Below are 26,476 nucleotides of genomic sequence, written 5' to 3' on the forward strand. Positions count from 1 at the left end.
AAAGGGAAAAAGTTACTTTAGTAAGATTGTTACTTGAACCAGATGTAAAAATCTTGGCAATACTTTTACTAGTACAATCTTTCATTATAATAGATTCGATATATAACAAGCATTTCCTATTTTTTCTTAAAGATAAATTCTCTTATTCATAACATTGCCCTTCCCCCTGTTAAACGCAGCTCCTCATTCAAGTCATTATTCTTAATGATTTTCTTCTTCTTTTGATTAGTTTTTTTAAGTCTATGCTATTCTAGAAAAGTATACCCAATGTTTAGAGAATATGATAGTCCACACTGCTGTACTGTGAGTTAATGTGTTCCTATGGTCAGTCAAAATCCTTGTTTAATTACTCACTGTGTCTTTCAAATAAACAGTTTTTCCAAAAATGAGATCCAAATTCTAAAATTTATTTTTAATTTCCACTTTATGCAATTTCAAAAATATTTAAAAGACACCTCAAAGTCATGTAAAATACTGAAATGATATAGTAGCGATAGCTTTAATCTTAAACTTTAAAAGATAATTCTATGAATTACTCTCTAGTTAACTTTAAAAACAAAAAAATATGTTCATGAAATATACTATGTCTAAGACTTTTTTGACAGTTTAAAAGATTACTTCTTCCAACTCCTTTCGAATTGGAACAGAATTAAAAATACCTATTAATCAAATATCAAATACCAGGTTAAACCTGACTTTATGATATTCTTTAAGTATTAAAAGTTACTAGTAAAAATAGTCGGAGAAGGCAATGGCACCCCACTCCAGTACTCTTGCCTGGAAAATCCCATGGACGGAGAAGCCTGGTGGGCTGCAGTCCATGGGGTTGCTAAGAGTCGGACACAACTGAGCGATTTCACTTTCACTTTTCAGTTTCATGCACTGGAGAAGGAAATGGCAGCCCACTCCAGTGTTCTTGCCTGGAGAATCCCAGGGACGGGGGAGCCCGGTGGGCTGCGGTCTATGGGGTCGCATAGAGTCGGACACGACTGAAGCGACTTAGCAGCAGCAGTAAAAATAGTATTTTTGGTACACTGTCTTTATCTAAATATGGCCAAAATACAAATTTTTCACATTTTGAGAAAATCTCCTCTAGATTGTCTTTGAAAAAAATGAGCATAACATCCTGACCTTTCCCTTAACTTCTCTTACCTCTTTCTAAAGAGAATCAGTTAGTTGTAAGCCAAAGATTCTCAAAATGTGGTCCCCAGACTAGCAGTATTAGGATTTCCCAGGAATTTGCTAAATTTGCATATTTTATTCTTGGACCCCATCCCAGACCTACTGAATCAGTAGCCCTGGGGGTGACACCAGTAATCTAGTTTTAACAGGTCCTCTAAGTGATTCCCATATACACTAGAGTTAAAGAGCTACTGTCCTAACCTAGAGATCGAAGTCCTAAGGAAACTAGCTCCCTACTTCTCTGAAATCATAATTACAGAAGATTTACAAAAGCCCTCATCAAAATCCGCAAGTATTATCTAGGTGGACCTGATACATTCCACTAGAAAAGTTTCTTCTGACCCATTCTTGTCTGTTATTGTACTTAGCCCCCTGCAAATACCTACATTCCCAGTTTCTCATTTACTGTTCTATCCATAAAGCTTAGTGCAGCGCCTGGCCCATGTTTCCTGAGTTGAGCCTCGCCTGCTAATCAGTGTAAAGGAGAATCACCTCCAAAATAAAAATCCTAAGAGTCCTTCAGACCTATTTCTGAGCAGGTCAGTGCACCCTGATGAGAACGTTAGTATTCCGCCCAAAAATGAAAACAGAAAAATATCTCAATTTCAATTTCTTTAAAGAGATCGGTAGAGCAGCATTAGAGGTTATCATAAACTTGCTACGAGAAAAAAAAAGTAGATGACTAACCTCCAAACCATGATACATTCAGGTTAGTGAAGGCAAGACAGGAAAAGTGGGCAGGCAACTAAAAGAGTAAGGGGAACTTGAGACCTATGTAATAGCTACCAATCAGAAGGAAAAGAGCTAGAAGCAGGTTCTCAATGAGCACGCAAGCAGAGTCCCTCATCATCCCATGACCTCTTGTCTACTGATGAACTTCCCTAACCCCATTTCCAGAAATCTTTTAAATATGAGGAATACTTTGTACCAGAGCTGTTGTTAGGAGTATATGGCTGTCACTGCCACCACCATGATCTTCATCACTTTATAAAACAGAAGGACAGAGTTACAGTTAACTGACAGATGAGAGGTCTCTGGAGGCCATGACCTCTTTATCCTAATACTCATGATAGAATTTCCATGAAGACTTACTGGCTAACTGACTGCTTAGAAAGTCTGTAAAACTTTATCCTCTTTGGACAATTCCTGATGATTATGGGCCTGTGGTCTGAAAACCAAGATTTGAACCATAGCTCTCCTGGGTGACCTTGGGCAAAGATGACCAAAACCTCAGTTTCTCCATGTGTAAAACAAGCAGAATACCATCCTTATGACAGAACTGATGTGAGAATAAGACGCAATGCATACTAACAGCAAGCAGGAAAAATACTAAAACAGAAAAGCACTGCAAAAAAGCACTTTTTTAAAAGTGAAAAGTGAAATAGAACCAGGTACTTTTTCTTACCATAGCTATTAAGAAGATTAAATAAGTTTGAACAAGTCCTGAAACGATGTATTCTTTCCTGCCTAAGTACAAGCCTTCAACTCTAGTCATTGATCCCTGGATGACTACACAAGACTAAGGGCCATGCCTGCGGTGATGACAATGAACAGATGATAGGAAAGACAGATCATCATCACAATTAGGACTAAAATGTAGGTTCACTGCTGCTATTTTACTATATATTAATAATCACTCCTCAAAAAGTAGTTAATGTTACTTTCTAATTGCTGCAGAAAAAATATCCATGTTGGACAGGAAAACAAATACTTCTAAGGGAAGACTCACCTGTTTTATTTGCCCAGTAGGTTGTATCAACTTTATACCTCACTTTACACAACTATACTGCATCCAAGCCGAACTTGCTTCTTCATGATAAGCTTATGCTTATGACCATCAAAATGTGGTGAGATTGAGATGGCCTCTGAAGACTGCCTATTTCAATTACCCACAGATTTCTTAAATCCCTTCTACAAAAGTTCTTCCAGTTTGTCCCTCAGCATTGAAAACTCTTGTGTTAAGAGGAGTAGCATCTTCTAAAGCAGCTTTACAAAAGTTCCAGAACTATTCTGTATCCTCTTTGACATCTACCTGCTAGTCCTAATTCCAGATTCTGGCTATCCAAAATCACTTTTTCATATGAAAGTGAAAGTGTTAGAAACTCAGTTATGTTCAACTCTTTTGCAAACCCATGGACTATAGCTCGCCAGGCTCCTCTGTCCATGGAATTCTCCAGGCAAGAATACTAGTATGGGTTGCCATTCCGTTCTCCAGGGGATCTTGTCAACCAGGGATTGAACATGGGTCTCCTGCAATGCGGGCAGATTCTTTACCCTCTGAGCCACTAGGGAAGCCCCTCTTTTCATATCATAACCCTTCAAATATTTAATGACTGTCCAAGTATCTATCTTCTTTACAGGTATCATTTCTACTCTGCAAAGAAAATTCTGGCCTATCCTCCTCAGAGTTCCTTAGCCCTATGAACTGCCAGCATTCACAAGACAAAAACAAACAGATGCAACAACAAAACCAACCAATCTCTTGATGAAAAGAACTATTTACATATAACACTTCCTACATGTTAACCAATTCAATCACATTCGCACACACATCTTTGGAGGACACTGGGTAACCTTTCTAAAGAGAATTTTAGTAGAACATGTCACTATCCTTAAAAATGTAAATACCATTTGCCCAGGAACCCCACAAAACTAACCTTTGAAATAACTATGTATAGGTACAAATATGAAGACATAAGAATGTTTATGCAAGTTATATGCAATAGTGAAACTTAACAAACACAGGAGGATAGAGAACTGATTAAATACGATTGTATATCTATACGCCATCCACAGAGATAATGATGCAAGTAGACGGCCTGAAAATAAAAACATTTTTGGAAACTTGCTGAAGATTTCAAGAGTGTACCTCCTTTACCCTCTTTCTTGGAAAATATTTGAGGATATACTATAGCATGAGTGAATAAACCAAGACAGATATGGGGTAAAGGAAGCAGCGGCCTCAAACCAGAAGAGTAATGGCAGGAAGCCTGGGACATTAACAAGCACACCTAGAGGGCAGGAGAATGGAGAGCTCCAGGGGCAGGTTATCTGGGGAATTTGACTGAAGAGATGGGACAATTCAAATATATGATAAAGGCATATGTTACAAAGGAAAAAAAAAAAAGGCAAATAGTCTAAGCAGAAATTAGATAGGAAAAATAATCCTAGCTGTTCAGTGAACTATTTTAATACAATCATAAGAAACATTTCATTTTCTCTGTGTAGGATCAACTGAAAAGCAATATGATTATAGAATAAAAGGCAAATATTGTTAAATCTTAGTGATACAGAAGTTCACATACAAATGACCGAAACTGGGAAGCAGGGTAGGAGACATGAACAGAAGGACAGAAGCATAAACATCTTCACCTTAAAGGATCTAGAGGTGCTACAAACCCAGAATAAAAATGTTTAAATTTTTCAAAGAAACTGAGAGAGGAACTCAAATCACTTTAACTACATGGGAAGAAAGACGGAAAAGAGATAGAGGTGGGAGAGTTAAATTCTTACCCACCATAGCAAGAAGATAATAGATGGTATCTAACACTGACCAATTAAGACGTGGCTGACAGTCACCTAAGTGATCACCAGCAATTCTGTCCCTTCCTGCACGTGCACAGTGATCCTCAGATCATGTGCTTGGGTCTTACTTTCCTCCCCTTGAATCTGGGCTGCCTCGGTGACTCATTTGACCACCAGAATGCAGAGGAAATAAAGTTCTGGTCTTCTGCAGCTAGGTCACAAAGAGCCATGCAGCTTCCTCCTGGGTCCGTTAGAGTATTTGCTCTTAAAATAGCTCCCTCTTGGAACACAATAGCCAGGCTGTGAGATGCTCAAGACACATGGAGGGGCCACATACAGGAGCTTGAGGCAAAGACCCTGCTGATGTTCCAGCAGGGAACTAGCATGAACTACCAGCTACTTGAATGAGCCCCTTTCAATCCAGTCAAGCCTTTAGATTATCCAGTCTCAACTGCTACCTAATAGCACCCACATGAGACCTCACGCAAGGACCACCACCCAGCTTTCTTCCTCCCTTCTTTTCTTTTTCAGTATTCGAACTGAAGATCAAATTGTCACATTTGTAACCAATGGGATAGCCATTGTGTTGACTCCAGTGTCCTTTTAGGAAAACCATATTAGTCTTTGATAGGTTCCTTGCTTTCTGACAGATTACCTTATTTTGTTGTATGCAATGCTTCAATATGTAAAACAAATTTTAAATTTGGGGGTTTGATCCTATTCATACACAGAAGGGTATTTTTTAATTATTCATATACACTGATAGGATATATTCCTACATGTAAATGGTGATTAAGTAAATATAAATATAGTTATCTCCGGGTTGTGAAATTGAGCATTAGCTTTTTTTTTTTTTGCTTGTCAATATTTCCTAATCCTCAAATAAAAATAAGCGACCAAATTAATTTTTTCAAATAGCTCTGCACCGACATTTCTTATCATAGCTTTTTAAATTATAGTGTTGCCTTAACCACTGTTTACCAAATGTACTCTTCCGTGGTTCTCTTTCTGCACTTCTGAAGTTCTCCTCTTCCTCTTTTAAAGAACTGACTTTCTTTGGGTCTCTGACTCTGATTACCCTGCACTGACAGGACACTTCTTATTTCTAATGGCATATGAGCCCTTTTCCCCTGGAATAACCATGTATCACCACAAACCTGAAATCTACAAGCACATTTCTGACCAAATTGGTTCTCCCATTTCCTTTAGGGTCTCCATTCCTCTAGTGCCCTGGGTCACTTTGCCGTCTTGTTTCCCTTCTTTCTCTGAAATCTAAATTAGTCACAATGATCTACTGACTACAATGTTGCTTTTAGATTAGTTTCTTCCTCATTATTTCTTCCTGCTTATTTATTATTATGGATATTTCTTCTGCTTATTTAACTTATATGCAGAGCACATCACGTGAAATGCTGGGCTGGATGAAGCACAAGCTGGAATCAAGACTGCCAGGAGAAATATCAATAACCTCAGATATGCAGATGACACCACCCTTATGGCAGAAAGTGAAGAAGAACTAAAAAGCCTCTTGATGAAAGTGAAAGAGGAGAGTGAAGAAGTTAGCTTAAAACTCAACATTCAGAAAACTAAGATCATGGCATCTGATCCCATCACTTCATGGCAAATAGATGGGGAAACAAAGGAAACAGTGAGAGACTTTATTTTGGGGGGCTCCAAAATCATTGCAGGTAGTGACTGCAGCCATGAAATTAAAAGACACATGCTCCTTGGAAGAAAAGCTATGACAAACCTAGAGAGCATATTAAAAAGCAGAGACATTACTTTGTCAACAAAGTTCTGCCTAGTCAAAGCTATGGTTTTTTCAGTAGTCATGTATGGATGTGAGTGTTGGACTGTAAAGAAAGCTGAGTGCCGAAGAATTGATGCTTTTGAACTGCGGTGTTGGAGAAAACTCTTGAGAGTCTCTTGGATTGCAGGGAGATCAAAACAGTCAATCCTAAAGGAAATCAGTCCTGAATATTCATTGGAAGGACTGATGCTGAAGCTGAAACTCCAATACTTTAGCCACCTGATGCTAATAACTGACTCAATTGAAAAGACCCTGATGCTGGGAAAGACTGAAGGCTGGAGGAGAAGGGACGACCGAGGATGAGATGGTTGGATGGCATGACTTGATGGACATGAGTCTGAGCAAGCTCCAGGAGTTGGTGATGGACAGGGAAGCCTGGCGTGCTGCAGTCCACGGCATTGCAAAGAGTCAGACACGACTGAGTGACTGAACTGAACTTGCTCGTTAATAAAACCACCAAAGTTAAGTTCTTCACAATCTATCATCTACATTACTCCAATAACCTCCTCAAAGAGATCCTTCCACACAAAACTTTTCTCCCCCTACATATCACCTTCAGCTTTATCTTTCTAATAAGTAAATTGCAGCAAGTTATTTTTTTGGCTAAAGGTCCTACAACAATTCTGTGAAAAGTAAAATACAAGGTTGATAAGGTCCAGGGAAGTCCCTTGAGTTTTTTTAAATAGTTTCCTATATTTAAATCTTGTGACTTATGGTATTTAATTAGGTAGCTATCATATTCCTATTCCTTACCCCCCAACTCCTTAGTTCAAAACCATTGTGAGCCAGTGAGCTACGCTTCAGTAGCCTGGCTTCCATATTTTCTGATCCTGTACATCAATAATTTGTAACCTGTTTAATACAATCCACCCATGCGTGAGCATCACGTGTGGCAGAGGCTTCCACAGGCAGAGGAAGCCATTAGATAAGGTTCAGGTTACGTATAATTCCCTACCCCATCAACAAAACCTACTAAAATATAAGTCAGATAGATGCTATTAAGAGGACAGATTTAATTCAGATCTAATAAACTATACATTTTGATACTTTACTGTAATAAATTACAGCATACTCACAACTGAGTAAACTCTCTTTGCTATATAGGTCAATATGGTGTTTCTACTTCTGGCATCTACCTTTAAGGCGCTTTGTCTACAATAGAATTCTTACTGGCCACGGACTCTGCATGACTCTGTGAGAGAAAACAAAATAAGATTTGTCTGATCCCTTCTAGAGCTTAAAGAAAATTCTTCTTTCAGCCAGTGATTATGAAAATCTGGATTTTCTTATCACGAGAAATTTAATTTTCTAATAGCCAAGAACTGCTAGGGTCAGGAATTTAGAAGGTGAGGGAGAAAGATAAATAAAATTATTATGCACCTATTATAGCTAGTATGATGCTAAATATTGTGCCGCTATCAATGGTATGGAGTGGGATGGACACATTTTCCCACCACTACTACTACTACTAAGTAACTTCAGTCGTGTCCGACTCTGTGCGACCCCATAGACGGTAGCCCACCAGGCTCCCCCGTCCCTGGGATTCTCCAGGCAAGAACACTGGAGTGGGTTGCCATTTCCTTCCCACCACTAGGGCTGTATAATTGGTGTGAGGTCATTTATGGGCATCTCAACTGGGCTTTGTATAAAACTGACTATGTTCTACTATAGCAATTAGGAGGTAGTTTTTCTAGGCTATTTGAACTGACTCAGAATCTTAGGTCATTTCCATGATCTAAGAAAACCCTTTTAAAGCACCATCAATAGAGAAATGAGATTTGGGAACAAATTCTACCATGTTTTCAATTACTGTTTGCTTCACTTTAATCATTTAAAGTTTTTCATGATTTACTTACAAGGCAGAGTTGAAGGTTTGAGGTAACACACTGGACTAGGTTGCCAAATCAGGCTCATGGGAAACAGTGATCTTACCTAGAGTTAAGCTTTACTAATTGCTACAAGCAGAGAGGCTATCAGATTAATGCAGAGGAAGCAGAAAGAGGTTTGGGATATGAAGGGCAGTTGGCAAGCCAGGTCCTTCCTGTGTTGAACAAGCAGTTCTGGCCCAAAGAAGTGAAGGCTCTACTAGGTGAGGTTTACAAAGTTCCTCACACAGCAATAGGCGTCTATCTTATAAAACGTCCTCATCTTATGCCTCTAAAAATACTGTAGAGCCTATATGACATTCTCCAAGGAGCCAGGCCTCACAGAGCCTGGCTTCTCTTTACTACAGCGCATCCTTAGCCAGGAATAGGCTAAGGGCATTTCAGAGTTAAGATCGCCTTCTTCTAACAGTACATACCCTATTTACGTAAAGGTCCAGTTGACAGGAGATTAGGCCTGGGTCACTTGCCTTTCTCCCCCTCCCTTTCTTCCAAGGAAGTGAATGCATTTGCAGACCAGCTGCTTGCACCCCTTCCTTACTTAAGAACTTGGTGACAAAATGTAGCTTATTCTTACTTTCCCAGTGCTTAGCTCTCCGTATTAGGAATAAATCTAATAATTTCATCAAAACAACTGAATCACAGAATCTCAGATTAGAATAGAATTTTAAAGATAATTTATTACAAGCTCCTACCTAAAGCTTCTGCTTATTAGATTCATTTTTATACCTATCTGATTGAGGATACCTTATGGAGAAGAATCACTTTAAAAGGCTGTTGTTAAAATCTTCTATTCATTGGGGATGTCTCTTTCGTAAAAGAGAAGTCTCCCCTACCTCTCATTACCATCCCCTTTGGCCCTATGTCTGAGTTAAACCAGAGTAAGTCTAATTCCTCTTCCATTGAATAGTCATTTCACATTTCTAAGGACATTTCAAAACCACATAGATGTCCTACAACTTATCTCTTCTATGCTGACCTCTCTGGGTCCTTCAGTTGTTTATTCTGGGACAATAGCTACCTAATCTAATCTCTCCTCTACAGCTATCTGGCAGCTCACCTCTGGACAAAGGCAATTTTAGAGACTCCAGAGGCTTTGGGTATGGTCTAATCAGGAAACTGTAATTTGCTTGAACTGGATACCAAACCTCCCCTAATAGAGTACACATTTAAGAACAACTTTCTGTTTTAGCAGAGGGACACGCTATTGGTACACCTACAACTGTGGTCATCTGATACTTCCAGGCCATTTCCCTCTTTTTATACACTGGAAAACTCAAATGCAAACCTTGACGTTCATCACTGTTCAGTTCAGTTCAGTTCAGTCGCTCACTATTAAGTTCCATCTATTTGTTTCAGCTTATTATTCCAGCCTGAAACATTTAAATATAAAATACATCATCTGACACATTATTAGTTCCTCCTCCTAACTTTGCTTCAGTCATCTGATGTGCTTAGTCGCTCAGTTGTGTCCCACTCTTTGCTACCCCATCGACAGAAGCCCTCTGGGCTCCTCTGCCCATGGAATTCTCCAGGCAAGAACACTGGAGTGGGGCCATTTCCTTCTCCAGGGGATCTTCCTGACCTAGGGACCAAACCAGGACTCCCACAGTGCAGGCAATGGGCAGATTCTTTACCTTCTGAGCCACCAGGGAACTCCATAACTGAGAATGGCTTCCCCTGTGGCTCAGCTGGAAGAGAAAGAATTGAGAATAGGGAACATTATTAAAATAATCTTAAAAAACAACAGTTTTTTTTTTTTTTAAACAGTGTTAATTATAAAATGTTAGTGAGTCATGGCATTTATTCCATGGCATTGTGGAAATTTTTCTTTAGACTAAATATAAGATCAGTATTTTTCTACTTCTTGTCTCCTAATGTAAATTACAACTTTATCTTATCTTAAACACTAAATCTCATTTTTTAAAACCACTTCATATGTAATTGCTGGCAAATGTTTTTAAAATATAGATACTGGGATAAAATATTAAACAAAAACTAAAACTCCTCACCCTTGAAGTATGACATAACCATGAAATAAATGTAACAAATGGCATCTGAAACCAAGTTTTCTTCCTAAATTGCAGTAGAATGGTTTAATGATTAGATCCTAAGGTAGTGGAATGATGCAGAAGAGTTGGCAAAGTATGCATAGACTCAGTCATTTCGTATCAAGTTTGAAAGTTTTCCAAATATACTATAACTTATTGGTTTTGTTGAGGGGAGGCAGTGATTCACAAGGAACACAAGAAAAGTAAGGCTACCCAAGAAGTCAGAAATGGAGTACAAAGAGGGTGGTTTACCCCTAAAAATAGGATATGAAAGCATAAATGTGTCACTTCCTTTATGATAAGAGATTAACCTGTCATATTTTCCCTGATTATGAGTATCCTGCCCAAGGGATGAAAGTTAAATATCAGGAAAAAAACTATAGAATTTTTTTTACCTGCCTATGTAAGCAGAAGAGAGAAAACCTCTTAAACGCTAAACCTTTTAACAACCTACAATACACTAAATTCATGACAATCTGACTTTTGTTATATCAGATAAAGTAAAGTTGTTACTTACATAACTATTCAGCAGGGCATACACTTAAAACCTACAGGTAATTAGCCTCCATTCTTCACTTTTTTATTTAGTTCCAGTTAGAAAATAAAAACAGCTTAAATAGCTTCAGAAGTATCAAGTCAAAGTACTTTCTAAGTATCAATTCTCATTGCATAAGGGGTAACAATTTCATAAAAGTTTATATGAAATAAGAATAGTAGTACTTGCTGTTGGTATTTTGTTAGCTTTACTTAAAAATGTAAGCAAGTGATCTGAGAATTCACCACATGGAAAATTTTCCTTATACTCAAATAGTAAATGTAAGATCTATAAATGACATAGGATCTCTATAAACATGTGTTAGTTCATCAATTTTGTTTCTATTTTCTTTCCCTATGAATAGATTCACTTTAATTAGATAAATTTATTTCATACCATTCATTTATTTCATAGAATGAAATAAATTTATAAATTTATTTCAATAGAACATAGGAAGGCATATCAAAAAAGCAACCATCTCTTGAAAAATATTGCTGTTAATCTTATCAACTTTACTAAAAAAGGCAACAGTTAATTTCTTTTTAAAAAATCCAGCATTTATGTCACTGACTTTTTTATAAAGGCATAAAAGTTCAAAAAGGACACAGCATTCATCCCACATAATGAAATATTCAACTTGTCAACCCATGTACAGTCAGCCACTTGCCAAGCTTGTGACTTCAGTGGTCAAGAGAGAACAACACTTCATACTACTCACATTTACAAATGCATGTAAGTGACCTGTTATCCTTCACCAGTCTATGTTCTTCTCATAGCACAATGATTATTTGTGACTTATGTTCAGAAACCATACTTCTAACCTGCAGCATGATATTAAACTCAAACAGGTACCCACATACATTCTTCCCTGGATTAACCAATATTAGGTTAGTCAGTTTTCATGTCTTTTTAGCAAAAGTGTTTAGGAAGCAAAGTGCGTATATTCCAACTATCTAAGACCTGCAAAAAGTAGAAGCCTATATGTTATAATTGCTTATAATCTATTAAAATCTAAAAAGGAAGACAAGGAAATAAACATTAGGAAATGCCAGTAAAAAAACCTATTGTTTCAGAAAATAAAGCGACTGCGGATACCTACTGGGATATATAAGCATTATAAACAACATTAAAACCAGCATAGTTTTTAAAACATTTACATTAATTATTTAGATTCATGACTTCAAATGGGTGATATAAAGAGATGCTTTGCTATATCTTATTCTTGCAGAATGATGAATTGATGTCTTATTTACCAGCTATCTTTGTGTGGGGCAATATAAAGAAAAATGGAAGAATGTTATTAACATACATTTGTATGAGTTTTTTTAAAAAGACCTCAAAACAGATGCAAATGTCCACTAATATGCATATTTTAGTAACACCAAATAAGAAACAAAAAAAGCCAATGGTTACATTTATGTTTTAAAACAGAGAAAACATGGAAGTGTATACCACATGTATTACACAAAATTTATACTATTTTAGTTTACATATGTCTATTATTTCCTAATACCTATCTTGGGTTTGGTGGTATATCTAGGCTAAAAAATAATTGACTGAGGAGATGCAAAGGATATAAAATTGCTAATTTACAAATGTATAATGTAGAAAAATAATGTTAGAAATAAACATGTACATTAGTGCTGGACATTACATTAGATTTGCTGGACCCTCTATTAGGTCAGTCTTGAAGCCTCTGAGCAAGACTCCCCCGCACTCCCACCCCACTTTCTAGGCCACTTAAGTGCAATTACGTATTTGTAGGGCTTCCCTGATAGCCCAGTTGGTAAAGAATCTGCCTGCAACGCAGGAGACCCCGGTTCAATTTCTGGGTCGATCTGCTGGAGAAGGGATAGGCTACCCACTCCAGTATTCTTGGGCTTCTACTGTGGCTCAGCTGATAAAGAATCCACCTGCAATGCAGGAGACCTGGGCTCAATCTCTGGGAAGATCCAGAGGGGTTGGGAAGATCCCCTGGAGAAGGGAAAGGCTACCTATTCCAGTATTCTGGCCTGGAGAATTCCATGGACTGTTTAGTCCATGGGGTCACAAAGAGTTGGACATGACTGAGCAACTTTCACTTCACTTCACGCATTTACATGGAATTATACATGAGATTAAATAAAAAAGAAATATTTTAGCTGGTTATATAAGAATCTATATGTAGCTCTGGCTGTTAAAACATAAACGCATCTAGAAAGACAGACAAATATCAAGACAAACATTAAGAGCCACATAATCCTAAAGGTTTTCAGTGAACATTCAAGAAATTGGGGTCATTTGCCTTTCTCAAAGTTTATGAATCCAAAGATATACACACTAATACAAATACACAAGTAAAGGTATTATTTTTGTTGATATACAAGATAACATCACAAGAGTGATCCCTGAATGCATATGGAGTTGACCTTTATAAATTAAGAATTGTATGTTTAGATTTATGTTCACCCTTGAGTCATTACTCCCAGTGTTGTCTGTTCGTCAGACTGCTGGAAATCCTAGCACTCACCAGTACAAAGTGGTATGCATACAGCGCTGTACAATGGTGAATTACAAAATACTTATCACCAATCACTTTCCAATACCAAATGAGAATCAACAAATCTGTAAGAAGGAAAAGTAAGATATTACATAGGAAGAAAGCTTCATCATTTTTCAAATGTATTTAACTCTTTCTCCTGACAGCTCACCACAGTCCACTCTGAGCCCTCAGCACTTGTCTCATACATCAGGAGATCAACTACCCTTTTACCACAAAGCCAGTGCCTCCAGAGGCTATCTCCCTCACACTACTGCGACTCCTCTAGGATAAGCACCAAGTGGGGCACCCATCACAGTGTCTGGCATATAGTTATGTAATGTATTTGTTGAAAGTATAAATGAATAACTTGTTTCCAGGGTTAAACAAAACAAAAATATTATTGAATAAAAATAACTGTAAAACAAGCTTAAATTACTGATTTTTATCAGTGTATAAGTCAGAGATTTAGATGTTCCCAGAAGGTATAAAATGACCAACTCATTTATAACACATATTCAGCAAAAAAAATTTAAAAATTAACAAAGAATGTGATTAAATATTAATTCAGAATAGGAAAAAAAAAGAACCAAGAACTATAGCTATTAAAAAGAGATCTTTAAAAAGAGCTCAAGGCATTGATTTTCTTTAAATTATAAATCAGCACTGTGATTCAGAAAATTGTTTCCTTTAACAAAACACAAATGTCTCAAAATTTGAACACAACTATTTTCTTTACCAAATGGTTAAACATGAAATTTAGACATGGAAACAAATGGCTATCATGGATGGAAACCAGATTTTCAGGGTTTGGAGCTTATAGCATGGAGAGCTTCTTTTATAAAAATAAAAATTACAAACACAAAACTAGGTGTGACTATATACATAAGATAAAATAAATTATCAAATTATAAATTTTCAGGAGAGAAAAAAAGTACCATAAATGTGGAAACCAAGAAAATTTAAAAGTGTTAGTAATTTACTGCCCTTTATACATCTCTAAATGCATTTTCCCTATATTTCAGCTGTATACTCTTTGATCACCAATTTATATTAAGATAATGATTTCATAATATTTTCTATAGAGAGAATAAAATAATTCACTTTTCATCCAGCTTGGTATAAAAATTTTGTTTCAGTTCATAATCCTTATTTTTAAGTATTTTGAATTATTACCTTATTTGAGTAAACCTTTTTCAAGTTCCTTTTGTACAAGATTTCCTGGGTTGTAACTACTCTCTGAATTGACAATAGTCATTAACCAGTGTATGAAGCATATTATACATTTTGTGTTAACCTTGTCAGTGACAGAATTTTGTGCCAAATGAGCATTTTCCCAGTGTGTCCACATGATTCACTCTTCTTTTAATTGGGCCATCAAATAATCCAATAGCCTATTCATTATTTCTATCCCAAATATATCTTTTCCTTTTAATAAATTACTGTGTTTGGGTTTAATCTAATTTTTTGGTTACAATTCACTTCTTGATGGCAGAACATTTTCTAAGGCCATTTCTCCAATTTCATCCAACATGAGATGAAACATGACAGACGAAATGTGAAGTAGAAAGACTCCATGATCTTAACTGATTACAACTAAAATAGTTTACTTTTGCAGATTTTCCTAAACCATACAAAACCATGACCGTGGAAGCACATGTCAGGTGCCTGTGAGATGAGGACTCTCTGGCTGAGACTTCATTGGCTGCATGGTGATTGCACCTGAGCAAGTTTAGTCCAAACAGGGACAACCACTAGTTAAAAAAGCAACAAACACTCCAGGTTTAACTGAGGCTTCACTCTACAGCTCTAAACTTTGAGAACTACAGAGCCACCATGAAAAATGTTTCATATCCTATCATCAGAGCAGACATTTTCTTCCCTCAGTATGGGTCCTAAAAGCTACTTCTCAAATAACCAAACCTAAAGCATTGACTTTGTATTCTTTGCATAATTCCATAAGCAGTTTAAAAAGAAACAGACAGATATGAACAACATATCACATACCAGAAATGAGATAGCCTGAAGCAATAGCAATATTCACTTTCCCAAGAGATGTATCACCCCTATAAATATTAAAAAAAAGAAAACAGGTTTCTTTTTTAGCACATAGTTATAGAAGACAGCTACTAATTTTTATATTGAGATTTAAATATAAATGCTTTCTACAGGTAGCAAATAGTAACCTATCATTTGCACAAGGTATTAATGTTAGCTATGATAATACTTCTAATTGCAATAATCATAATTTCTTATATTTATTAGCCAAAAGTTTTATGAAAATAACATTTTATAAGTATGTTCTTGTATGATTTGTTTTTGAAAGGACTAAAATGTAGTTCCAGATGCTGGTTGTTGTTTTGATCCCTATTTTGAATCACAGGCTCAAACAGGCTCAAGAAATAATCTAGCCTGCCTGATACAGAGGCAATATATTGAATACTATTAGCATTGTCACTTTTCTGAGGACTAGAGAGATTTCCCTATTAGCACATATTAGAAAGGCTTCTCAGGTGGTGCTAGTGGCAAAGAATCCACCTGCCAGTGCAGGATTCGTGGGTTCAATCCCTGGGTTGGGAAGATTTCTTGGAGGAGAAAACGGCAACCCACTCCAATATTCTTGCCTGAAAAAATTTCACAAACAGAGGAGCCTGGCAGGCTACAGTCCATGGAGTCACAAAGACTCAGACACAACTGAGCAACTGGGCATGCATACATTAGAAGATGGTCAGAACAGGACAATTTAATCCCGTTGTTTCAACCCTTTTGCCCTAACCTAGGTTCCAAGGAACAAATACAGATTATCAGTCCTTTATCTGACTTATAAGGTGAATTACTGGTAAAATGAACATTAAGTAAAACTGATAACAGCTAAACTACAAATGGAAATATTTAGTAGAAGTTATGTCTTCATTACAAATTTTCATTTGTAAATATGATCCAGGAAAATTAGACCTGGAATAAACTACAGTATCAAAAAATGCTATAATATCAAAATGTATAACAGGTAAAAATTTGTTCAGGACAAATTGGTCAATGAATCAAATCTGTGTTATAAAATTTACTTCCCAAAAGAACTGGTTCTATTGACAATCGTGTTGGCAAAATATGGGAAAAAGTAGCAATTGTTTAGGTAGACTGCATTAAAACCTGGTCAAAGAATTAAATTCACTAAATTAATTCACTTTGAAAAAGATCTTCTCAATGAAAATTTACCAAAACTGGTATAATTCTGACTAGCATAGCTTCATATTTATGAATAAAAAACAACATCATTTCAGTCAAATAGAAACAATCAAAAGACCTGGTTAAATTGCCCCACATCCCTCAGAGGCCATGACTATCACATCCTTGTCCAGTGCCCTCTCAAAACACAGTCTCTCAAACTAAGCTGAACTAAAGCTTCTCATATAGTGCCAGGAATTACAGTTTGTAAAATTTCTGCCATTGGAAAGATATTTAAATTCTCCAAAAAGAACACTTTACAAATAATCCTGTTATGGCTGAACACAGTTACTATTCATGCTTTAAATCATTTCATGCGGTATTAAACTCCTTTCACAAGGACATCTATAATTCTCATTTTCCTATCTTTGAAGCTGAAGGATGGGTCAAACATAAATTTGAAGACAAAGTGCCGTTTATCCAAGTTGACTATTCTATCTCAATAACAACTCATTTTTGCTCAAAACAGTGGTTATAATAACTTGATTTCACTCACACAGTATACATGTTTACATAATTATCATATTCTGTTTTGGATAGCAATTGCAATACTAATGCAAAATGGCCCTCATTATTTGTATTCAAATCTAAAATAAATCATTCTAATGCACCTTGCTGAAACAAGTCTGAACACAAGCATTCAAATAAACCATACACCATCAATATGCTTTCTGTTTTACAGTAAAGAGAAGTTCTTATCAATAATTAATATCAAAACATAAATCAAAATGACAATATTAGAAAGAAACAGCTTACCAAAGTGGATCAGCAATACCAGCCTCGTCAAACAAGAAAATGTACAAGCCAACAACCCCAACCACCAAAGAATGACACGTAGATACCACCCTAAAATGAGATGAAATACACACAAAGATTTTAGATTCTGTGCAATAAATTTTAACTAATTCTGGCAAGACATTTAACACTCTGAAGAAGTTAAATCTGGAAGCATTTAAATATAGGATTGCAGTACATCTGAGAGTATAATACAAAATGGCTATTTAGAAATCCAAGGGCCATAACTTTACTTTGGAATCAATAACAAGAAGGATGCCTAGGTCTACAATTTCCTGCTAAACTACTGATGAATCACGTATTGGTTAAAGGGTCTAAAGGGGAAGAATAGCTAATGATACGGTTGACAGTCTTGTGCAAACAGGTGGCAATTGGTGAGCACACCACCCTGCATCCTGCTTCATCCCCAGCACCATCACTGAGAGAGTAGTTTCCTGCTCCAATCAGACCTGAAGGACTTTCAAATCTACTAGCCTTAATGAACTCCACATCCATGGATCAGAATTGGAATGGATTGTGAAGTGAAAATGTATTCCCTTGGAGATTTCAGTTTTAATACACACATTATTGTACTTGATTCTTTTAAGCAATCTGTGAGATAGCTATGGCAGCTATTGATTATTAGTGTCTCTTTATCACTGTTATGAAAATGGAGGGCTATGAATTCATTCAGAAGAATCTTTTTAAAAGAAATGCCCAAATGAAAAAAAAATGTTCACAGGATCCAGATCAAATTTTCTTTATAGAAGGAATAACATTTAGCTGAAAAACATCAGTTTCTTTAAAAATATCTTGTTAAACATTAAATGACTTAACCAAGCTCCAAGATAACCTACTTACAGAACTGTATACAGGACACTATATACTTACTTACAAAACAAAAGCATTTATGAGTAGTGAAATTTCTCTTCTCTTCATTAGAATAAAAGATGAGAGGAATAGTACAGTTTTTAGAAATTAATTGCAGTGGTAAACAATCCACCTGTCAATGCAGGAGACAGAAGAGATGTGGTTGGATCCCTGGGTTGGGAAGATCCCCAGGAGTAGGAAACAGAGATCCACCCCAGTATTTTTGCCTGGAAAATCCCATTGACAGAGGAGTCTGGTGGGCTACAGTCCATGGGGTCATAAGGAGTTGGACGACTGAGTGCAGCACAGGCGTCAGCAGTAGAAATTAATGGTGTGCAATGAATCTCTCTACAGTACGACCTCAAATCTTTCAAAGTAAGTGAAATATATCTACCAATATAAAAGTTGATATGAAAAAATTTCATGCAATTTGAAAAATCAATATAGTTGATCTAATAAATGATGTGATCGTTAGCAAGAATATCAAATTAATCAAATCATATTTTAAATGCTCGAAGAGTCTAAGTTAAAGGTATTGAGTCCTCTGTAATTCCAAAACATCATTTTGAAATATGATAATTAACCCAATTAACCTGGTTTACAAGTCTGGAATTTTCACATCAAGTACATTTGTATTCCACTTGAACATAGCAAGATAAAAATGTAAGTTCCTTGATGTTAAGTAAAGCACTCCATCTAAATAATCATACAACCAGTTTTCTGTTGACATTCAAAAATTCTACTAAAGGAAAAAGCATAACTTCTTACTAACCCATGGTAGTGCTTGGTAACCATCTATCAGAAAGTTCCCTTTTGGAAAAAAATCTAAATTTTTGTTCCTGATACTCAGGCTTCAAATTCCCTTCTTTGTTGAGATGTTTCATGGTAAAAGGGAAGAATTGCAAGCCCTCAACTGATGGAAATAATATACAGTTCATAAGAGAAAAGTTACATGGTACTTGGATCAAATAGCTCCCACTATAATGAACAGAAGAAACAAACACCCTATGCTTACATGCTATTCTGTATTAAAAGTCTATACATTCAGAAACTTCTATTAGTAAGAATTTCATATTTCATTCTTTAAAACCAGATTCCTGGCAAAGTAGAATGTAGATTCCTCAAGGTCTTAAAAAATAAAATAAAATAAAATAAAATATTTAAATTTCTTCAAAGAAATTTAAAAAGAAATGTTTGTGGGCTTTTTCTTTAAGGAAATAATGACCATTTTAGAATAGCAATTTAAAGTTACTGATGTAATCACTCATAAGTAGTATGAGTATGACCAATAGAAATGATATAGCTCCATCAGACAAAAGAGTTATATTTTAAAAAAGAACATTTAAAAATTAGGAATATTTCAGCATAACAGGACTTTCCATGTCATAGGAAAGCAAATGGAAATAATGAATTCATTTAATTATATAATATAAATAATATCAATAAGTATGCATCTTTGCAAAAAAGCAACATTTATGTATAAGATTTTCTCACTTATAATTAATTAAACTGTAATCTCTCAGATATAAATTTTATGGAGAGTTTTTCTGCCTACAGATTTTACCCCACCAGGCTCCTCTGTCCATGGGATTATCCAGGCAAGAATACTAGAGTGTGTTACCATGCCCTCCTCCAGGGGATCTTCTCAACCCAGGGATTGAACCCATGTGCCTTATGTCTCCTGCATTGACAGGCAGGTTCTTTACTACTGATGCCACCTGTGAAGTCTTTCAAGATATATATATACACACATATATAAATACATGTATATATACACACGTACTCAAAAAGCAACTGTTTTTCTTTCTTTGCATTCTCCCCCTTTACAGCTTGAGTCCCATGTACATTAAGGTGGAGTGGGAAACAGGAGTAAATGTGAAGAAAGAGAATACCATTTGAATAGCATAATGCATCTTAGATAATTCCAGATTTTTTTTCAAATAGGAACTCAGGTTCCCAAACGGTGATTCCATGTCTCATAGAATGGCAGTGATAAGATTGAATAATGCTAAGTATTTTTCCATTTCATCATTTTATTTCATTTTTATCTTTGCTTCAATCTATCTGAAACCTCCCTATTTCTTTGGCTTATAGCTTCCCAAGATTCAAATGTGTTTACTCAACCTAACCATGTTGAAGAGAAAATGAAAATAGTTCAAAATTTAATCGCAGAAAATGTATGTCCTCCTATATGTCCCTTTCCTTTTCTTTCCCACTATCTTTTGTCCCTTCCCCCCATCTCTTATCCTTTTCTTTTCCATTCTATCTTCACATTAGAAATGATTTTACAAAATAATGGTGTCTTTTGTATCCTACATTTGAACAACATTTCAGTGCTATTCTTTAGACAAAAGAATCATACCTCTTATTTTGCAAAAATATGTGGAGAAATAGTTCTAACTTTTGGGGAGAAGAGCTGTAACATGTATGAACCAGACTAATCAGTGTAAGATGCAGAGAGAAACAACTAGCCTTACTCCCAGTCTGAGTTATAAAAGTGCATGCCCGCAAAACAATTTGGCTCAAACAAAGATGGGGCATTTCGGGTCCTGTAAGGCCATTCTCAAATAAATAGACTTTGGCAGAAGTTTTTAATGCTAAAAGGAAATTTCAATGAAAAATAATTATAGCAATGTTGGAGATCTGCTGAATTCATTTTCTAGTTAGCATTAACTTCAACTAAATAAGAACAATAAGAAGTATCCCATAGCTGCTCAAATTCACTGAGGTTTGCAAATGCACAGAGGTCTTTGGGCATCTGAAATGCTCTAAAGCAAGTGAACTAGTCATTAAAGTCATTTCCCGCTTGAAACTCTGCAAGAGATTAACAAGTTGCATATACACAAACAATTTGGAAACCAACTAACTAAAACTGGTAGCTTTCTACATCCTTCGATGTCTTACTTGTTTTCCTCTTACTTTTTTGTTAAAAAAAATTTTTAAGCAAGTTTTACTTTAAAATTACATAACAAAAGAATAGATTCTGGAGGGCTCTGAATTATAATGAAAAGTTCATTAAAAGAGAGACACAGATGTTCTAACTGTACACCAGGTTCTCTGGTGTGTAGTGTTTAATGCCCTAGGTTGGGCTAAACCAGCCAATACTATATTTAGGCTACTCACAGTCCCAACTACTATTACTTTCGTTACCGTTTCCAGAGAACATGTATTTGTTATCATAAATATTTCAGAGGAGAATGCAAAACAGTGCCTTCCAGCACAGTTAGCCACAGCCTACTTACCACTTCCCTAGTGAGTTAAACTTTCCCTAACATCTTTCAGAATAAGAATTTAAAACTGTTTCTTGTATAAGATCTATCCACTTCTCTTTCCTTTTACTTCTAATGTCAAACAAAAAATTTGACCTAAGATTTTGTTAAATACTAAGTGAAAAAGAATTTTTGGAAATATTTTAAATGTGTAATTTTGTTTCATAAGACTATGTTTTTTTAATCAATTACATTTTCATATATGCTTTACCTTGAGTTCCATTCAATCTTCTTTTTGAAGTTGAGATTATTAAAACCTGGAGAAATCTTTGCTGAAAACCAATAACTTACAATGTGGAAAATAATCTGAAAGGTGAAAAAGCTGGCAAAACAAGTGCTGAGGACCAGTATGGTGTTGGTATCCATATTTCTTCAACCTGTTAAAAGAAATGATGGCTATAAATTCCTTTAAATTGCCTGTAACACACCGAAATTAATTTTTAATTTTAAAAGAGTATGTGGTTGTATTTTTTTGCAATTTACTTTAGCACAAACGTAAGAGTACAAGGAAATTGTATGAATTCAAACCTTTACCAGCTATCTGTCCTGGTATCTCATATTTGTACCTAAAAGAGGAAAAAATCTATTGTCTTAAAGATCTCAGTATTATAAATGTCAGGAAACAAATTTAATACCATTTTACCAAAACTGTCTGAGTCTAGAGTTTAACATTATGAGGGAGTTTCAAATACTGTAATTGAAGATATTATTTTAGTAATATTTTTAATTAAACCAAGAACAAATCACCTGATTTCTCTATGCCTCAGTTACCTCATCTATAAAATGAGAAAGTTGGTTAGATAATTTCTAAGAAAAAATTATACCAAAAATAAGAATAGAACATTATCTGCAATAGTAAAACAAAACACAATCATCTAATAAAAAATAACTGTACCATGGGACAAACATTTAAAGTCTTAAGAAGAAGAATACCACCTTGGAAAATAATCATACCATTGTTTTTGCTTAAATTAGTATTTAACCTAAAAAAAAATATTTTTCAACCACACATATCCTTGAACCAAAAACCCTCTATGGTTTTTTTAATCTCTAAAATAAAAGATTTGTATTAAAACTCTCCAGGTTTTAGGGACAGAATTACTGAAAGAATAGTAATATGCATATATACGCATTCAAAGTATATTTTCTATCTCATTGAGCTCAACTTTATTTGGCTTCTAAAAATCTCAGGAACATTCAGACCAAAAAAAAAAGACACTAAATCATTTGCTCATATTCAGCAAATACAGCATTTCTATGACTTCATCTTTGATAGAGCTGACCCTCAAATGAAAAGGAAATGAATCAATACGCATTTCCAGCTGTATAATGTAAAGAAATAAAGTCACCTACTGAAGCCAATTCACTAGAGAAAAAATCAAGTCATTGACTACACTGGCAATAACCCTACTTCATTCCCTTCCAACCAGGATATCATAATAAGAATCAGTCTCCCACAGGGCCCCTTCTGACTGAATTCATGTGTCTGTAATGAATTCCTTCCTCATTCTTTTTTTCTGGCCTGTGTGCACAGTAAAAATATTGATGTCACAATTCTTCTCTGTGAAATTCCATTAACTTCATTCCTCATTTAATTTTTTTAATTCAAGAAATGTTTATTGGGTATTGAAGTTTTTAATTTTAATTTATCTTGGTCTTTTAGCCTCATTTTAATATTAATCAAATAATACATAAAAGTAAGTTGCATACATAAATTAATGTCATCATAATTTGCTAAGTGAGATATGAAAAGGAAAATGTTTTTCTAAGATTCAAGCAAATAAGCATATGGATCCCATGTGGGCAGATCAGTTCAGTCACTCAGTTGCATCTGACTCTTTGCAACCTCATGGACTGCAGCACACCAGGCTCCCTGTCCATCACCAACTCCCAGAGCTTGCTCAAACTCATGTCCATCAAGTCAGTGATGCCATCCAACCATCTCATCTTCTGTCATCCCCTTTTTCAATCTTTCCCAACATCAGGGTCTTTTCCAATGAGTCTGTTCTTCGCATCAGGTGGCTACAGTATTGGAGTTTCAGCTTCAGCATCAGTCCTTCCAATGAATCTTCAGGACTAATTTCCTTATTGACTGGTTTGATCTCCTTGCAGCCCAAGGGACTCTCAAGGGTCTTCTCCAACATCACAGTTCAAAAGCATCAATTCTTCAGCACTCAGCTTTCTTTATAGTCCAACTCTCACATCCATACATGACTACCGGAAAAACCATAGCTTTGACTAGACGGACCTTTGTCAACAAAGTACTGTCTCTGCCTTTTAATATGCTGTCTAGGTTGGTCATAGCTTTTCTTCTATGTGGTGGGCAGAAAAATAAAGACAATGAAACCAGAAACAAGAAGCTAGCGGAAACTCTAATCTTAAATGTGAAGATTTGTCCTTAAGGGTTTTGTGTGTTTGTTCCCTGGAGGTTCTAGAGGGTGGCCAGGCAAGAGCTGCTTACTTATTTCAGTTAAAATTTAATGTATACAATTAGCATTTATTTCATGAGTGTTTGCTAAAAGTTGTAAAACATAGAAAGTGGCATGTAACATTATCCATTTTATGAATTGTTAATTTAAGTAACATTTTAAAAATCACTCAAACAATTCACCATTAAAAAAAAATTCCTCATTCCTTAAAAAAAAAAGTTGCTTTTTATTAAGTTTTTGCTATTTTGCTCTACTGGATATCATATATTTTCAACAGACGTTTGGTTAACTAGGTTTTTTAAGGAACATGTTGAGAATCTCCCTTTGCAAAAATGTTCCACTTTTAAAACTAAAAAGCTCCACATAATCAAGTTATGGCTTCCATTAAAGGCTCAAAGACAGAAGCTAATTAAATTGTTCAACTCCCAGCTTTGCTTCTTATTAATCAGTTGCTTGCTTCATCAGTCATGCCAAGTCAAGAACTAATTTAAGGAATTAAAAAAAAAAAAAATCCCCAGGAAACCAACATTTCCGGTAGGAAGCAACTGCCTCTTTTCATTCACTGAATCTGGCAAGAAAATGGTAAAAATGGATAAAACCAAATAATGCTCATCACTGACACAGATTAAAGACCTTTTAGAGTTTAGTGGTTATTCAGTAGAGGAACACACAGTAAAAGCAGAGAAGTATTAGACGTGGTTCCTACACCTTTACATGTGGCAAAGAGCTGGTGGAACAGAGCTATCCTAGAACAGAGCAACAAGCTATCCCAGAACACAGAAACAAGGACAGAAGTGGGAAATATTTCTGTAGCAATTTACAAGAGGCATGTCTAGACATGAACTTTAATTAGCCCATCTTGTTTCACAGGAATTATGGACACCAAAGAAACTCTTCCAGAGGCTTCCTGGATACCAAGATCTTTGTACTTTTTCCCCTAAGATAGTTCCATAAATTTTAATTCAAGTTGGTTTCTTGGTAGAGAAAACCATGAAAAGGTTTGGAGAAGGCCTCTCAACCATCAGCTTGTGAGGAGAATTCCAGGAAGAGGACTCCCAGAGGCAGGACCACTAGAGACATCTCGGCCAGGCTGATTCAGGTCTTCGGCTGACAGTTCACCCAACACCTGTCATGAGTCCACTCTGAGCCAGGCACTGGGATGCGACTCCAAATACAAAATGGGAGACATGCTCACGGGCCAGCAGGTAAGCAACAGACTGATCATCCCCACACAAAGGGGTAAACTCATGGTGCTAAGGGGGCACTCTCTGCTTTCCAGGGAATAAACACCCAGCAGATATGATATGTAAACAGTGAAGATATATCCAGTGGTACTCAGGGTAAACCAAGAGAATGTCTTCTCTTCTACTAAAATCCCAACAAGACGCTTTAAGGCTGAAGCCTATAAAGATTCAGTTACACCAGCTGACTCTAGAACTACCAACCTGAGAATGCAACTGCTACTCCCCATGTTGGTTATCCCACTGTAACACAAAGAATTCCTTAGGGAGTATGTTGCAATCACCAATGTCACCTCCAATCTCTAATACACACACATACCACACTCCTTCATTCTCTAATACAACTTCCAGATAAAACCACTGCTGTACTGATTAGCAGTAAAAATCCTTAAAACCAGGGGGAAAGGCCTTGTGTGGTTGTCTTTAAGGGCAGCAAGGAAGGAGGAAGCTGGGAAGAACGTTCTACACATGCTTAGCAGTCCTTTACCCATTTCTAGTAAGTTCCCTTTCCTATTTCCCATACTGATTCCAAACACTGATTGCTCTCAAACCTCCTGGTCTCCCTGTATTTCAATAGACAAGGTTTCTTCCCAATTCACCAAAAAATGTAGGCTCTCAAGTGTGAACTTCTGATGATGGCAATGTTTACCACCTCCCCTCACTCCAACCCAGAAGCTCTTCTCTGCACACTATGGATTCTGCAGGGGTGTATGTCCCACACTTTCAACATGGCTTACACTGTGTACAACCAAACCACACTATCTCCCAAGGAACCAGTCCTGAATGGTCAGCTACCCCCTCAATGGCTCCATAGGAGCATCCTGGAGACCCCCAGATTCTACATGGCCCAAGCAGAACTTAAACCCATTTCAGTCCTCCCCCCAGGGTTCCAGATCTCAGAGAAGGACAGTATCAACCATGACACCTCCCCACCTTCAATCTAGAGCAGCGCTGTCATCCCGGTCTCCTTATCTCTAACTCCCACAGTTAACTGCCAAATCCTGGTAGGTTGAAGAATACCAAATGAATAGCAACGTGATTCCAGGGAAGTTCTGAAAATTTCTCTTGAGAGCCTTATGAACAACACAAAAATTGTGGCTGGTTAACAAAATAATTCCAGAGTTAATTGCAAAACTAGAACCAGCATGAAGATCAGTGATCTGA

The 26,476-nt window shown here is 36.2% G+C and overlaps 1 protein-coding gene across 1 annotated transcript in view; it reads right to left on the reverse strand.

Moving 5' to 3' along the window:
• The window catches only part of TLCD4 (TLC domain containing 4), a 63,590-nt gene that overhangs the window by 19,384 nt on the left and 17,730 nt on the right, over positions 1 to 26,476 (reverse strand). Inside the window, exons 2-5 of the mRNA XM_052637933.1 lie at positions 21,854 to 22,019; positions 17,486 to 17,575; positions 15,512 to 15,570; positions 13,496 to 13,590 (exon numbers count right to left, since the gene is read on the reverse strand). Of these exons, the coding sequence (XP_052493893.1) occupies positions 13,496 to 13,590; positions 15,512 to 15,570; positions 17,486 to 17,575; positions 21,854 to 22,008 (399 nt within the window). The 5' untranslated portion in view covers positions 22,009 to 22,019. The remainder of the gene's footprint in view (positions 1 to 13,495; positions 13,591 to 15,511; positions 15,571 to 17,485; positions 17,576 to 21,853; positions 22,020 to 26,476) is intronic.

This window comes from Budorcas taxicolor, chromosome 3, assembly GCF_023091745.1.
Source record: "Budorcas taxicolor isolate Tak-1 chromosome 3, Takin1.1, whole genome shotgun sequence".
NCBI classification, from domain to species: Eukaryota; Metazoa; Chordata; class Mammalia; order Artiodactyla; family Bovidae; genus Budorcas; species Budorcas taxicolor.